Source organism: Solea solea, chromosome 3, assembly GCF_958295425.1.
Source record: "Solea solea chromosome 3, fSolSol10.1, whole genome shotgun sequence".
NCBI classification, from domain to species: Eukaryota; Metazoa; Chordata; class Actinopteri; order Pleuronectiformes; family Soleidae; genus Solea; species Solea solea.
In genome coordinates this window covers 33,183,673-33,199,858 of record NC_081136.1, presented here as the reverse complement: position 1 = coordinate 33,199,858, position 16,186 = coordinate 33,183,673, and the positions used below count along the sequence as shown (strand labels likewise).

General features: G+C 41.4%; 1 protein-coding gene across 4 annotated transcripts in view; it reads right to left on the bottom strand.

The window, feature by feature from the left end:
• iqsec3a (IQ motif and Sec7 domain ArfGEF 3a) overlaps window positions 1-16,186 on the bottom strand; it is an 81,133-nt gene that overhangs the window by 11,785 nt on the left and 53,162 nt on the right. For all 4 annotated transcript variants that reach the window (XM_058624983.1, XM_058624984.1, XM_058624985.1 and 1 more), the window contains 4 exons: window positions 10,816-10,977; window positions 8,131-8,253; window positions 3,065-3,231; window positions 1,085-1,224 (listed from right to left, as the gene is read on the bottom strand). In XM_058624983.1, coding sequence (XP_058480966.1) covers window positions 1,085-1,224; window positions 3,065-3,231; window positions 8,131-8,253; window positions 10,816-10,977 — 592 coding nt within the window. The remainder of the gene's footprint in view (window positions 1-1,084; window positions 1,225-3,064; window positions 3,232-8,130; window positions 8,254-10,815; window positions 10,978-16,186) is intronic.

Genomic DNA, 16,186 nt, shown 5'->3' with positions numbered 1-16,186 from the left:
CTAACGATTGAGCCGCTGATGAGATATTTAATGGCTAATAAATGTGCTCTGCCAACGCCTGTAAGGACGAGGTGCTGGTGACGAGGCCTTGAATAATGACTGAGGGACTTTTGTAAGGCGTTGTGTTCGTTGTGTGCATTGCTGTTACTGTTTTTGAGCGTTATCTATTCAGCCCATGTATCTACAAAAGTCACTAAATACACATTTTCTTCGGAATTACGGAAACTCTAATCGAGGAAAACCAATTGGAAGTGGATTATTTGGTTGATATACATTAAAACAACATGTAGCGTGTAAAGAAAACAGTAACTGCCGCCATTGACTTACACTAACGCTGATTTATTCTGCTTACTGTATATTTAAGAGGATAATTTGGCAGTTTCTCTCTGCTTTAAACCACACTTTCATACAAACACTGGACTAAATGAATGTTTGTAATGTGAAAGGGGTTAAAACACAGAAACAAACACATTTCCCTCAGGCGTTAATGGATGGAGAGTTGAACATTGGCCTGAATTGCCAACCTGCTGCTGCTGCTGTGACTCCACTTATGAGTCCAAATAAATAATAATAATGTTGCTCTGTGTTTGCTGGCTGTATTGACCGGCAATAGCCCTGAAATGCTATAAACATCCACTCAGTGGGGTTAAACGTTCAAGGAACTGTGTGTTAGAAATGTATTATATCATAATATGACCATGAACGGCACAGCCAATATGCTAAAAAATACATTTGAATTTACAGCCTGTAAAGTCTGTGTATCAGTATTTAGTTTGTGTTTTGGTCTGTTGTGACTGGGACGTCAGAGTAGTTCGTGAAATATGAGCTGCAGTTATGGATCCCACACTACCCCTCTCAAAAATGTCTCAACCAGAGGGGAAGAAAAACAAGCGTTGGAGAAGTGTTTGAAAAATGAAGAGAACTAAAAGCAGAGGGAAGCCTACTCTGTTGTGGACTTCTCGCCCACCATCATACGCTTCTATCTGTGGTGTTAACTGAAGAAGAAGAAGCTGAGAGCGATGATGAAGAGGACATTTCTAGCGTGTCAAAGCTAATACGTGATGTCGGGGGAGCTGCTGCTTACCGTTTTCATGCCCACAATGGACTGCTCCACCTTGGAGACGTAGGTGACGTGGTCTTCGTTGGAGCGCAACTCCCTCAGTTGTATTCTTTCGTAGATGCCCACCACCATGTCTCTGGGGATATCTGCTCCATCGTCCACACCTGAGACAAGAACAGGATAAGGTTTGTTTTTTAACTGTGGAAGAGGAGAAAGTAAGTGCATCACTTTCACACAAAAAGTTAAAATTCAGTGGACTGATTTGACATGTGAGAAAGTTATTCCTCCAAGTCTCTTTCTTTGACTTACTGTCCCCATTAAGTCACGACAGAGGACGTGTGTGCAGTCTGATGGGTATACAGGTGGTTGCGGTGGACTATGAATGAATGAATGATTTTGTCTTGCATCTATTGGTGTTTTATTTTGTAATTTTCTAAACTTTATGTCCTGTTTTATTATGTGTTGATGCGTGTATTTGGTTTCGGTCGCTCTTACTTCCTCGTGTTTCTCGTTAGTTGAGTACGTTCACCTGTGCTGTATTGGTCACGCCCGTTCCTCGTTATCTCAGGTCACTATATATTCTCCACTCACCCTTTCACTCCCTGTCTTCTGTGATTCCTGGTCATCTTCCCTTATGTAAGTCCCTTGAGTTTTTTCCCCTTCAGTGTCAATTATTTGCCTTTGAGACTTTAGATCTTCAGGATTTCAAGTCCTTAAGTACGTCATTATAAAATGATGTGAAAACACAACATGAACACAACTAATTCAAGGACAAAAATGAAGTATTTAATTACAATTTATTATACATCCTCGCTATGCTTAAATAAAAACAAAAGTGATATGAAGAAAATGCAGTAACTCACAGTGACAGTGCAATTTTAGAGATTTCCTTTCTCTGCGGGCTGCCACAGTAGATTAACTTTGCGGAAGCCGGTTTACGTAACGCTCGCTCAGTTGCTGCCAGTCTGTTTTAATTGAGATAATGAATGTTCCACTGTTTTTCATTACCATTGGTTTCTGGTGTATAATTGCGTTTCACCTCAGCCATTTAGCTGAGTGAACTATTCGTCTGTCGTGAGAGAGAGAGCGCATCAGTGAGGAGAAACAAAGACAGAAAAGGCCGATGAATGAATAGACAGATAAATACTCTGAATGAGAGAAAAGAGAAAACACAAGCAAACTGAGACAAATAAAGAGTCTGAGAGAGAGCGACATATTTTAATCTGCATTAGATGTTGAAATTGATTTTTCCCTTCTTGATTTAATTGTGTGGAGCAGTCTGCATGAATATATTAAAGCTGCTCTGCATTAACCTCATTGTTCCACAGCTGATTCCGGGGGAGAATCAAATCAGCGGCGCTTTGTGTCTCTGCCTCAGCGCTCGCTGAACGAGCATCTGTTTGACTGAGGCAGACGAGGGTAACAGATGCCTTTTGCTGTTGTCGCTGTGACCTGTGAATGTGTGAAGCACAAGAGGCAGGGACTCCTATCATAACCTCATATTTATCACCTGAGGTTGATAGACTGCAAGTCTAAACCGTGTTGGACACTGAGTCACTTCCACAGACTCCCTTATGTTCCATCTCATCACATCATAAACTATAATTATGAGATGTTTTTTTTAATTCCCATCTGGGGAGATTGATTTGATCTTTATTTGCAGTTTAAAACATTTACTTGACATAAATAAATAATGGCCTCAGCGCCCTCAGGTCTACACCAGAGATTGGTGTTGACTTTTTAATATTTGCTGAGTCACTTTCCCATGTGCATTATTTATAGCTCTACAGCTGACTTACTGACGTTGACACTCAGCTCACACAACACATGCACGGAGGCTCTGAATAACCCAACTCCCTGCTTGAGACGATGACTGTCGCTGTAACTCTGTTGCACAGTGGACATTCTGATATTTGCATGATGTAAACATCGAGATTTGTCATGATTAAAAATAGGTAACAACAACGAAAGAGTCCACTTTTTCTCGACATGAAATTTCCTTACCTCGCAGGTTGCGTATGAAGTCCTCTAACAACATTTTGCGGTCCGGTTTGATGTTGGGACTGTACATGTCGGTGTTGAGCAGAATGATGGCGAAGGCCAGGATGAAGATGGTGTCCGGGTTGTGAAACTGCTGCACCACATCGGGGTTACACATGCAGTAGCGCTGGCTGTTGGTTTAAAGGAAGAAGAGAGAGAGGGAAAATGTCTTGTGAGGCCACTGTGAGACTTAAAATCTAAGAAAAAGTATTTTGGTAACACTATTTTTTGAAGTCCATGTCCGTAGTGCGTTCACACATTAAGTAAATACTTAATAATGTGTTCTAATTCACTTATATTTGCAAGTATATATATACGCAGAGCTGTGTGATACATGTTGAATGTTTTTTAACATTTGTGATGTTATTGCCCAGCCCCAGGCGTGATATTATACATATATTAAAAGTCTCATAGATAGATAGATAAGCTTTATTTTCAGACTTAAGGTCCATACAAAAAGTTAAAAAAAAACAAGACACACAGTACAAAAGGAATAAAAATCACACAATAGAATAATAATAATAAAATATCAATAGTAGTATACAATCATAGTTGTAATACATTATAATCCCTATTATAACGTGACATTGTGTCATCATAACTCACTGCATGTGCCCACTGGGTGACGTGATAACATACAAATATTTGCAACATTATAAATATGTTCATGATTCTTCATCAACTGGCATCACAATAACAAAGCAGTATAAATGCTCATTGATGACTACGCAGCACTATAAATGCATCTTAATGAAGTATAAATATGTTTATAATGTATTATAATGCATCATATATATGGGCTTCTTCGTGGTAATTTGAATATATGTAGGAAATAAAAGGTGTATGAGGAGAAATAATATCGGCGGAGGGTAAAGTTAGAAAAGCAGTGAACAAATGAACTCGAGCAGTAAAAGATGTGGGTCATGACAGAGAACATAAAGATGGAAGGAACGGGGAAGATGGGACGGACACAGAGAAAGAGAGATGAGTTAGTCAAATAAAAGGGGTAAAGATGGTAAAGTATGACAAATGGAAGACAAGATGCGTGTAATTTGTCATCCTGTGATACTGCAGGCATCTGTCACTGCACAACATGCTTGTAAATGTCTTGACACTTGCTGAGCATGAGAGTGTCACATCCAAACAAGAGTTATGGCTTTAATTTAGCCCCAAAGCAGTTAGCTGCCCCATCGGCTATAATGAACCTGCTTGAAAACCGCCTCGGATATTTGTCCCACCGGACGTGGACCGAGCGTCGCACAGGGAATGAAAAGGAGAGCGGCTGAAAAATAAAAAAGTTAAGGACGGCCCTTTGTGATTTACCGTCATCTTCATAACGTTTGTTTACAAAATAATAAAGTTCCATCCCTCTTGTTTATTTGCAGATGCAACAAATGCTGACACGGTCCGCCGAGTCTTTTGCCATAATTAAACAGTCTCCAGCATTTATGGGCCCAGTGGCTGGATTTACGCAAGTAGTTACTCTGTCGGAGAAAAGAAATAAGGTGTTTGAAATCCCTTATGTTGACACTTTCTTAGCAAAAGAATGCAACAGTGGTGGAGGGGGTGTGAATGTGTGTTTAAAGGCGCCATTAATATATCTGTCATCTGCTGAGGTAACATTTTTGTATTATTTTTATTATTATTTAAGTATTTTTTTACTCACCTTTTCACATTGTACCATCCCAGTTTGTCTTTTCTTTTTAGATAGCATGTTGGGGCTTGGTACTTTTGCACAGTACTTTATATTCTGTGTCTGCACATGTGTGTTTAAGAGAGAGAGAGTTAGCTTTAATGTCCGCGAGGTGCATGGATGCTTTCTGATTAGGTGATGGATAGAAAAACATGATCTACATCTAATCAGTGTGTATCTGTGTGTGTGTGTGTGTGTGCGTGCACATACTGTGAGCTCTGCACTGGAGTGTATATTGTGATCGTTACTTTAATCAGTCGTTTCCACTTTGGCGCTGCAGACTCACTGAGCTGCATGATTGGAATCCAATATCTCAGTGGGACGCACACACACACACATGTTGGTACGCATGCAGCAGGTTACACACACACACTCTTGTACAGCTTAGTGAGGACACTCACGGACATAATGCGTCCCCTAGTCCCTTACCCTAACCTCAACCATAATCATTGTAACCAGAAATCTTAAACTTGAATAAGCCTTTTTAATATAAGGACATGAGAACTAACCAAAATGTCTTTTTTAAGTCTTTTAGTCTGCACAAAGACGTACAGACACACAATCCAGGGCTTGTAAATGCATATCAGGAGTTTCTGAACATTTTAAAAGTCTAATATACTTGCGTTTTACAAACATAATAAGCCATGAAATAATAAAGATAACAACAATCGACCAGATTGTGAGAGATATACAGTATATGTTAGTTTAACCCCCAAAAACCTGCTGTTGAACTACTGCAGTATACTGTCAGATTTGAAAAGCTAAACCTTAATATTTTTGCTTCAAAAGTAAATTAATTATGTTTCAGTAGACTGCTTTCTTCACACACTACTACTACTACTACTCTGAAAGGCATCGAAATCCCTGTTCTAGTCAGTAGGGGCACTGCTGAGGAGGTTCTTTAACACTTTAACACACATGCAGGTCCCCTCTTGGCAGAATTTTTTTTTAAAAAATCACCAGAGGGTCTGAGGCATGATTTAAGCACGAATAAAGCTTGACCAACAGGGGGCCTGAAAAAATGTCCCTTGTTGGCACGGAGGTCCCTTGTTGGTGAGTGTGTAACGACGCCAAGGTCCACTGTTGGTTAGGTTTATGAGTACACACACACACAAGCACACAACACAAGCAAAGTAAAGCAAAGGACCCACAATGCAGTTTTTTTTGTATACCTCCGTTATATATGCACATTTTTATATATTGTGCTTAGTTGGGGCGTGATTTTGACCGATCAGTATCATATCGGCTCATCTCGTTGAAAAAAATAAATAGTATTTCCGTTACTTGTATTTGTTGTATGAAGATAATCACGGGGCTGCACACAGATACTCATTCACTTCTCAGCGTATGTAAACGGTACATAGACAACCAGTAATTACACTCCTCTGTGAAGCTGCAAAATACCCCAATTTATGCTGCTTTCTATGTGAGTGTGCTCTTACTCTGCACAGAGAGATATGAAAATGACTTACAAAACAAAATATCCACAACAAGCTTCTTACTTAATGGATCTGGCAGTGTCAAAAATTGCTGCTTTTTGCCAAACCAATTTTGTCTTTTGTGGAGATGGTGTAATACACCAGTAATTCCAGTATAAACACACTGTGTGTGTGTGTGTGTGTGTGGGGGGGGGGGGGGGGGGGGGGTGGGGGGGGGGGTTGGGGGATGAAGGCGTGAGAGGCTATGTGATCGCTCTTTATAATAACTGTAATATGTGGAGCATAGATTACACATGTGACTGCAGGTTGAGTAAATGTGGATATGTAGTTACTGATCCAGAAAATGAAAACATGAACTGTGAATGCATCTGCAGCATTGGGGAGCTGGCTCATGTTTACTCATTCATTAGTACACTGACGCAGCAGATACTGAGGCTGCGGGCTGCTTTTCACTCCGCCCTTTGCTCATTTTCACTGCTGCTTCAAATCCTCGAGAAGTCTTTCTTTGGAGATTGGTGTGTGTGTGTGTGTGTGTGTGTGTGTGTTCTTGTACGGGCGTCTTTGCCAGGACCAGAAAGACAGCGAGGACATTTTGGATGGTCCTCACATTATGTCACTTTTTGGAGGGTGTTGGTGAGGCATTTAGTTGTGAGGTTTAGGGTTAGGGTTAGGCTAGGAAATGCATCATGTCTGTGAGTGTCCTCACTATGAACGCTGCACAAACGTGGATGTGTGTCTTTGTGAGGTCCAAAAATTTGACCTTGTGGGGACATTTTGTCTGGCTCTACATCTTAATGGGCTTTTCAGGGTTAAGACCAGGTTAGATGTGATGGTTAAGATTAGGATAAGGGGTTAGGGAATACACATTTCTATCTCTTTTATCCATTTTGTCCAATAAAGCATAGAGAATGAAGACTTAATGGGAAAGTGAGGATATATATATATATAAATATACATGTTTTTTACTGTTTATGGGTTAAGACCTGGTTTATGTCAGGGCCAAGTTAAGGATTAGGGTTAGGCATTTTGTTGTGATGGTTAAGGGCTAGATACATATCTGTGAGTGTCTTTGCTAAGAGAGCAGCACACAAATGTGTGCGCACGCTTTTAGAGATGTATCAAAGCACCAAGGAATAGAGGCAGCGGGCACAGAGAGGCAGCGCTTGTTATGCAATGCTAGTTATTTATAAACCACCCTGCCTCTTTCATTTTTCCCTCCATATTCCCTTCTTCCACCCGCCCCTCCCTCCCCCTCCCACCCACCTCATCTTGTCTCCTTGCTCCAAATCATGCACACACCCAACCTGAGGTCCCAACGTTTTACCAGTGCTAACCTTTCTGCCCACTAACTATGGAGAACCTCACCACCACCAGCATGTGTGACAGGTGGCTGTTAGAGTTAGAGACTCATTGGAAGTCGTATTAGCTGGTTGTTGACCTTCCCTCATCCTGATCAAAGTTTGTTCCAGTCATGTTTTCATGCCCCCCGCTTTCTTTCACGCTTAAAAAACTTAGTGGCCGTGCCCCGTTTCACAATCGCCCGAAAACCTTGATGCAGGCTTCTTAAAGGACTGTGAGACACGATTGTCCTCGAGGTTCTTCTTTGAGTAACACCCACTCAGAAATCAATGCACGCGCAGTTACAGCAGAGGAAATTAAACGAGACCAGTTGGACAAATGAGGGCTGCTAGATGATATTATCTTTCTTCTTACTCCTACTGCATATTAATGAATCTGAATATGAATGCTATTGCCAATAATAGCCAAATAATTGCTCACATGTCCATTATTTAATTTCCTTTTAATTGCCAGCTGAATAGTAGAAATAATCCATATCTAAAGATAGGTTTTGGAATTGACTCTCAACAGTAAGATAAGCCGCTTGCGTTTCCAATTACCTGAAGGCCTCGATAAGACGTTCCACCTTCTGGGCTTCTCCCTGGACCCGAATGTGGGCCTGAAACTTCCTCAGTGCCTCGTCCAGCTCCATGCCGGAAAAGTCCATCTCGTCCACAACACAGCTGTGGACATGGAGACAAACAAGGACACGGAGAGACAGAAGCAGCATATTAATTGCATGATACTGTGTATAACTCCCTTATGACGGCATACACTCAAGACACAAGATGAGAGTCCTTATGTGTCTCACTATATCTGCAGGTATGAGTAACACACAGACACCGGGGATTAGCCTGGTGGCCCAAGACACACACACAAACACACACACACTGAATCCCTATTGAATCCCTGTACCTGACAACCTCACTTAATGACTTTAATTACAAAAAAAGAAATCCAAAATCCCTGAGCCAGTGGGGGGCAAGTGGGGCAGTTTGGAGGTGAAATTAACTTTTGATGTGTAAAGTGACTTTGCAAAAAGTGACTTTTTAGGGGCTTTACTCTTCCAGAAAGATCCGGTTTTCATGTGGTTTACGCTATAAACTAACAAACAACATTATAACAGGGTGTCAGACTCACTAACTGTGGCCAGATGAACAAAAAGTTCACAGCAAATGATTTTTCCATTGCTATCTCCATCCGTCTTGACTGATTTCCTCTGCTGTATTTCATTGGAAACAACACATAAAGCTAAAAGAGAGGCTCTGTGTTTTCAAATTCCACGTCTCATTTGCTTATTTATTTATTAATCGCATTAAGACGCAAATATCTCTCTAGGGCCCTGATACAATTGCATGGCGGGCCAGATGTGGCCCTTGGGCCTTGAATTTGACACCTGCGATTTATAACTACGACTATCACGAGTAAAAGAACCACACTACTGCCCCCTTTATGTGCTTCCATTACCACTATAACAGTCGCTGATAACATGTGTGCTAATAACCTGTGTTTGCAGTAAACAAGTCATTTCTTAGCACCCAGATCCATACAGTAGCCACAATGTGGCCTCATTGACTTGAGACATTTGAACGGTTGTTTATGCACAAAGAAACGAGAAGATAACGAGGCGCCGGGAGCTTTACGAAGACGCGAGACTGACCACTATACCAAAACGGTTCCTGTTACGTGAATTAGGGTAAAGAGTAAATTAGAGTAAATCACCACCAAGTGATTCTGTTTCTTCCACATTAGTCAGAAAACCCCTCATCGACTCAGCCGTGACGACACTTTATCCAAAGTGCTTTTCACATGCACTTTACACGCTCCCATGATGCCCCTCTTCAACATCGCTGCTGCCGCGAGTGCTCCCGTTACGACGACTCTTTAGGACAATTGAGAAAACGTGCAATTTATCCCAACGTCAACTGTGCTGCGAGTATGTGTGTGTGTGGTGTGAAGCTTTAAAAGCACAATACTGTTCTGACCATGGCACGACAGAGTCTTTGTAAAGTGCCACGTCGTGTTTGTCCAGCCGTGCAGAGACTAAAAGTGTTGGTGGTTTGAGAACTCGGCGACAGATCGCCGGCGTTTCCTCTGGTTTGTGTAGATGTAACCGGTGAACAGAGTCAGGACTGTGTTACAGGAGATGGAAATAAGCATAGAGACCTTGAAAGGAAGTTACAGGGTGAGCCGTGTGTGTGTGCGTGTGTGTGTGTGTGTGTGACACATTTATTTGATGACTAATAGCAGGAGGTGGCATGTGTCCTTGTTCTGCCCTGGGATCAACTGTTATTTTTTCTCCTGTCTTTTTATTTCTTTAATAAAAAAATGTAAAAAAAAAAAAAAGAAGTGAAAATGTTACTGTGTTATTTGATGCAGGGGGGCGGGATTTAAAGTATTACTCAGCATTTGTCAGCAGGCCTGGAGAGTGGCAGAGGGGCGGGGCTGACCTACTTTCTCCCGAGTGCAGATGAGGCTCACCTGGCTGCAGTAAATCCACACACCTGACTCCTATCTACTCGTCACCCTGCCTTTATAAGCCAGCTCGGACTGAGTGACACTCCAGTCTGTCCTGTGTGGTAGTTGCTAGCGCTTGAACCTTTTTCCTTCAGTGCCTTTTTGCTACTCTCCTCAGTTTTGTGCCAGTTTCTCCTTAAAATGAACCTTTTGTTGAATTTTCCCTGATATTCTCTCGCCTTTAGGGTCAACTCAGTCCACCAGACCCTAACACATAATTTACTATAACATTACCAGTGCTATATTATGCTTATATACACCAGGTGTACATAGGTTTAAAAACACAACACCTGTTTATGGTGTGTGTGTGATTTCTGTATTATTATCTGTTCTATTTAATAAGATGCAAAACATTATACAGCTGCCCAAACACAGGACAAAAAAAACAGGACATGCACTTGTTTAAATGTCACATTGCACACATGAGTGTGTGTGCGTCGCTCTTTCTGCACTCCAAACAAAGAATACTGCTTTTTTTTTTAAAAAATGGAATGAAAGACAAAACCACGGCGACAAGAATATTTGAATATGTTGTACTCTGCTGAGATGGATCATGACAGTATATACGATATATACATTATCAAAGTATGGTTAATTGTGGGTTAAATAATGGCAGACTGTAACTCTTTTAAACCCTCAAGCAGGATCCAGTGGCATTTACTCACTGATCGTTTGAGGAGAAGCGATAACGGCACCTTTTAAAAACAGGGAAAACGCGTGCTACTCACTCCAGTACATCTCTGTTGAAGGGCTTCTTGCTGTTGCCAAGGAACTCGCCGATCATCTGCCGACTCAGTCCCTTCCTCTGTAGCAGGAAGTGCGCCACGCCGATGGGCGTGTCCGGGATGAAGCCTCGCGAGATCAGGAACTGAAGACCCTTGTCCGGGTTTCTGCAACAAGATGCAACAAGATAACGTCTTAATAAAAGAGGGTCTTAAATATGGTCTTTTGTAATTGTGGACGGTTTGCTTTATTTCCCCATGATAGAGCTGCGGGACATTTGAATACATGATAAAAAAGAAAACAACTGTCTGAGAGACTTCATTTGTATTCATGCCCATGCTGAATTCCAACGTTTACCAAACACAGAGGGTCTGGGGTGCAGCTCTGAATCCTTGTTTTTATGCACAGACTTCGAGCTCAAATCTCCGTCAAAGCCTTTGTTGGACTGGGTCTGAAAGTGTGTCTCCAGCCAGTGACCAGTTTATGAACAGACTTAAATCAATCAAAAGAGTTACAGATCTTCACGTTCAGTGTCCGTGTTTTGTAACTGTCTATTTGACTATTTAAGTTTGCATGTGCACACGTTTCCCTGATGTCCATGTGATTCGTGTGTCGCACAGCTTTGCCACTTTAATTCTTAATGACGCAAACCAAGCAGGTGTTTTTCTAAAAATACTCTGGACGCCATTTCAGGGCAGTAAAAGACTTCATGTCTCCTTTTATTCAAAGAGCCTTAGGGATGATTAACAGCCACCAGAACTGACTGTTTCTGTCTGCTTAGTGCACTTTCCCCCTTTCTTTTGTCTTCTTCTTTCTCAATTTAATATGATTTCTTGTTATTGCACTGCACTTCCATTCCTGGCGGTTGCTGCTGTGTTTTTTATGGTTGTTTTATGTTTTGTTTTTTTTCATGTGAACCCTTGCTGCACCACAGATTTCCCCTCAGGGACGATAATGTTCATCTCACTGGGAGTGATGGTTGATCACCTATTGTGGTGGAAAGATGGCAGATGGAATTTGTTTTGCAAAAGGACAAAGCAGAGAATCGATGCCCGCCACTACGGTCTGAGATCATCCGAGGCAAACGCACACATTCCTCCACTTCTGTGATTATAAGCTTTCTGCACTCTTGTTATATCGTTTGTTATTTGTCAAAAAATAACCTCAAACTTTACAGAACCTCTGGGAATCAGCTATAAGAACATTTTCTGTGACCCTCCGCGTGTTTTAACCCTCAGGTGCACCCATGGTAATTTGCCGTGGGAATAATACACAACTCCTTATATGGACGTCATGGGGGTATGAATCATTTATGTATTTCATAGCAGTTTCAGTTTATGATTGATTATGTTTGGGATTGATATTAACATTTCAAAGTGTTGTTTAATTAGTATTTGCAGTATATTTGTGGTACTCGAGCGTTGGTACTTACACTTTTGATGGGTTTTTATTGTAAAACCTACAGACATATTCAGGCTTTATGCATTTTTGTTATATAAAGTAGCAACAGTCGTGCAGAAGTCACAACAATAGTTTTTCTTCTCTTTTTTGTATAACGTTGAACCGTGACGTGTTTCCAAATGACACAAATTCTATCCGATTTGAAACATTTTGGAGACTTTTAGCTCAAGTGTGTTTGTATACTTGAAAATGAAAAACACATTTCATCAGACCGCTTATAGGTTGTGCTGAAAAAAGGAAATCAGACACTCTATATTGCACATTCTTATAGCTTCTGTACATACTGTACGTTTTAACGTAGTCGAAATGCTCTGTGTTCTGAGGGTTAACTTTCACGTGTGGTGAAAGGTGTCTGCTTGTATCGTGTGATTAATCGTGTGCTTTCCGTGACACTGCACACGGAGACTTTTCCTTTGAAAAATAAAAAGTGTATTTTTATGCTGATGCCTCCAAAAATATGGTTTGACATCTCATTGGTTTCCATGAATTCCATTTTTTTTTTTTTTTTTTTTGTTAAACCCACAGCCCTGCCTACCAGACGATGGCTTTCAGCCCTGCACAAGTTACTTATTTATGAACAAGGGAGTCATATCATCACTATTTATAACCCCATATATTAGACACAGAGGATAGTTGCTCTGGGGAGGAGGGGAGCTGCTGCATTACTGCCACGGCTCTCCCTATACAGTCTTTAAATCACAACCTTTATGTAACACAGTTCTCTGTGTGTGTGTGTGTGTACCACAGCGAGAGTGGGCCTAAGAGGAAGAGGAGAATAAAAGAGCAGGACAGAAGGAAGGAGGCTGGGGCAACAAGAAAAAAGAACCAGACAGAACAGATGTGCGTGCGATGGAAGTGTGAGAATGAAGAGCAAGGACAGAGGTGGACTCATCGTGAAAACATCTGTTTTGATGGTGTCTCTGGCAGAGATCACTTGTTTGGGCATTTGTCCAAAAACAGACGGTGGTTATTATTATTATTATTATTTGTAATAATGAGCGGGGCAGAGGTGTGAAAAGGAAAGACGTGACGTCAGTGTCCTTGTCCTCGATGACCCCAGATTGCGTCCCGATGCTTTTTGACATCTTGTTTCACGTAAAAAGTTCCTTTATATCCTTCTTCCTTCTGTGTCGCTGGTAATTTGACGTGATGTGCAGCGTTCCGTATCTCAGACGTGTGTTTTATGAAGTGCCGTCGCTGCATGTCGTCTCTATTTCACCACATGCATCACATTTCCCTTTACATTTACATCACTGGCGAAGGACTGATGGGGCGTTTAAGTGTCTTTTTTCCGAGGGGAAACACGACTGAAAACCCTGTGAATCATGACGCCGACGTGTCACCGCTGCTGCTGCTGCTGCTGCTGCTGCTGCAAGATGTTGTCCGTCAAGTGTGTGCTTCTGCTGAGGAGGCAACCAACGTGGGGAGGGGGGGAATCTAATGACACGGCTGTGGCGTCGCAGCATTTCCGCGTGCTCCTCTCTTCCCGTTCAACATCCGCATTAATCACACTATTTTTAAATTGTTGACACCTTCATTTACTCATTAGCCGGGCAGAATCTGTTTGTGAGGGTAGTATGTTTCTTCAAATGTGGCTGAATGCACATTAATAGAGGAACATGATGCACAGCGTGAAAAATTAGGAGGCGATAAGGAATAAGCAACACCGGGCGACAAAAACTGTTTTCTCCTGCAGGGTTTTTAAACAGCACCGGCTCTTGATGCGATCATTCTAACCATGCAGCCGTGCCCTTTAAATAACAGGAGCAGATGTGGTTATAGTGTATGTGAGAGATTAGTAATGCTTTCCTGTTCCACCATCTGGATTTCAGCGTTTGTAATTATGAAGTGGGTCATTTCGCCCTGAGGATGGAGTGTTAATATTGAGAAGGTCTGTGTGTACATGCACAAACAAGCACGCACGGTATCTGTATAGGAGTTGTTGTCATAGAGCTGTGTCCTCCTGGAGGACAGGTTACTCCTCCTGAGGATCTCTTGTTGATCTGTTGATTATAGTTTCAACTCAGATTTCTGTTGACAGAAAAGTGGTCCAAATGATCCTCACTGATACGTAAGACTTGAGACAGTGTATCCAGTTCAGGGAACCTTGAAAGGCACCTAGTTTGTGTCTTATCCTACGTTTCTAACTGTTTATATTGAACACCAGGTCTGGTTATTAGAACATGTGAGTGATAAAAACTTAAAAGTCGGCTGAAGATTATGTGCACAGTTTGTCATTAATGTCACACCCACTCACATCCTCCTCGCTCTGTTACTTCATCATTCCCCAGCTCCCTCGTGGGACAGCGGTGTCCAGTGTCCCTCTATCGCTCTCTCTCCTCACATTGCGGCGTCATCGTCATTCTCGGCACACTCCAGGTGGAAACTTTATCAAGTGGTCACTTTCTCTCTCTCTCTCTCTCTCATTCAGTCCCTCTCCTCTGCTAACTTTTTATGCTTGAACACACACACGCAAAGTTTCTAACTTCTTCACTTTAATTTACTTTGCTCCTCTCCCTCTCTTCCTCCCCCTCCTCCTCCTGCACTTAGACCACCTGCTGCAGCACAAACACACACTAATACACACTCAAGCGTTGCATCACCTCACCGTGCGTGCGTGTGTGTGTGTGTGTGAGTGAGTGAATCTTTTTTTGTCTGCACGATCAAGCAATATCCAAGTTTTAGCCCAAAGCAAACAGCCCTGTTTAAGATGCAAAGGATATAACAGAGCAGGTATTAGAGGGAGGATATGAACTGGTGGAACTAATAAGCCTCAAGCGTGACTGCCCTCTCCCTCTCCTCTCCCTCTCCTCTTCCTCTACACTTTATTTATTTATTTATTTATTTTTATTCCTTCTCCCGTTTCCTTGTAGCAGTTTATTAAAAGTCAGCTTATCTTTCAGGGTGTTTGATCGGGGGAAATGAGAAGAGGTGATCGCAAATAGACAGGAAAGACAATCAAACCTGTCGGTGTTTGTTTTTAAAAAAGAATATGTGCCTTTAAAAAAAAAAGCCCCATAATCAAACACAGTTTTCTGTTTCAATTAAGTTCAAGCAAACCTGATAAATACGTCCTCCAAAGACTGACACTAACAAATCATTTGAAAATGAAGAAGGTACATGACCAGATATGGATGAGTTGAGGGTTTTTTGAAGGCCAAACTTGAAGGTTTCCAAATGATTTTAACCACAAGTGCTTTAGATATCAAAGACAATGTACAGAAAGACACTTTAATGACAAGTGCTATAGCTTTTTATGCCCAAATATCCTGCATACATAAAAGTTGTTCCCCTCATAAGAGCCAGTTTTTGCTTATATTTGGTCAATCTGGTCAATTTCGCTTTTGTTTTGTCACTTCCTGTCACTATCTGCAACATACAGTTAATGTTTGAGATATTTCGTAACGTATTTTGACAATGTATAACCTTGTTGTTGAGTCTCGCGTACATTTGTGGCTTAACTGGAGCAACTCTTGTGGTTTTGGGGGAACCATGTGGAGCTTCCATATAAATTGTTGATGTGAAAAGGACAAAGGGAAAAAAAACCCTTGTTGGATTGAAATGTTAACATATTTTTCATCCCATTTCCCAAGGTGCCGGTTCACCCAGCACTGAAGGAACTTTTAATTACATTCACAACTCACAGCAGAATCGCTAATGAGAATTTTAGGCCTTGTGGATCATTGCCACTCTTCGTGTATTTCACCTAATTGTTACCCAACGAGTGTCGGAGTGTAATATATATCTGAGTGAGTCTAGCTCATTTATTTGAATATTTGAAGAATTTAGGCCCTTTTGGGTATGCTCTAGGGGAGCATATGGTAAATCTTGCTATTCAATAATGCCTTCCAAGTTTGCTGTTGGCTGTGTGGCACTTTTTTTTTTCCTTCCAGAATAATTGTTGCAAATATGTCT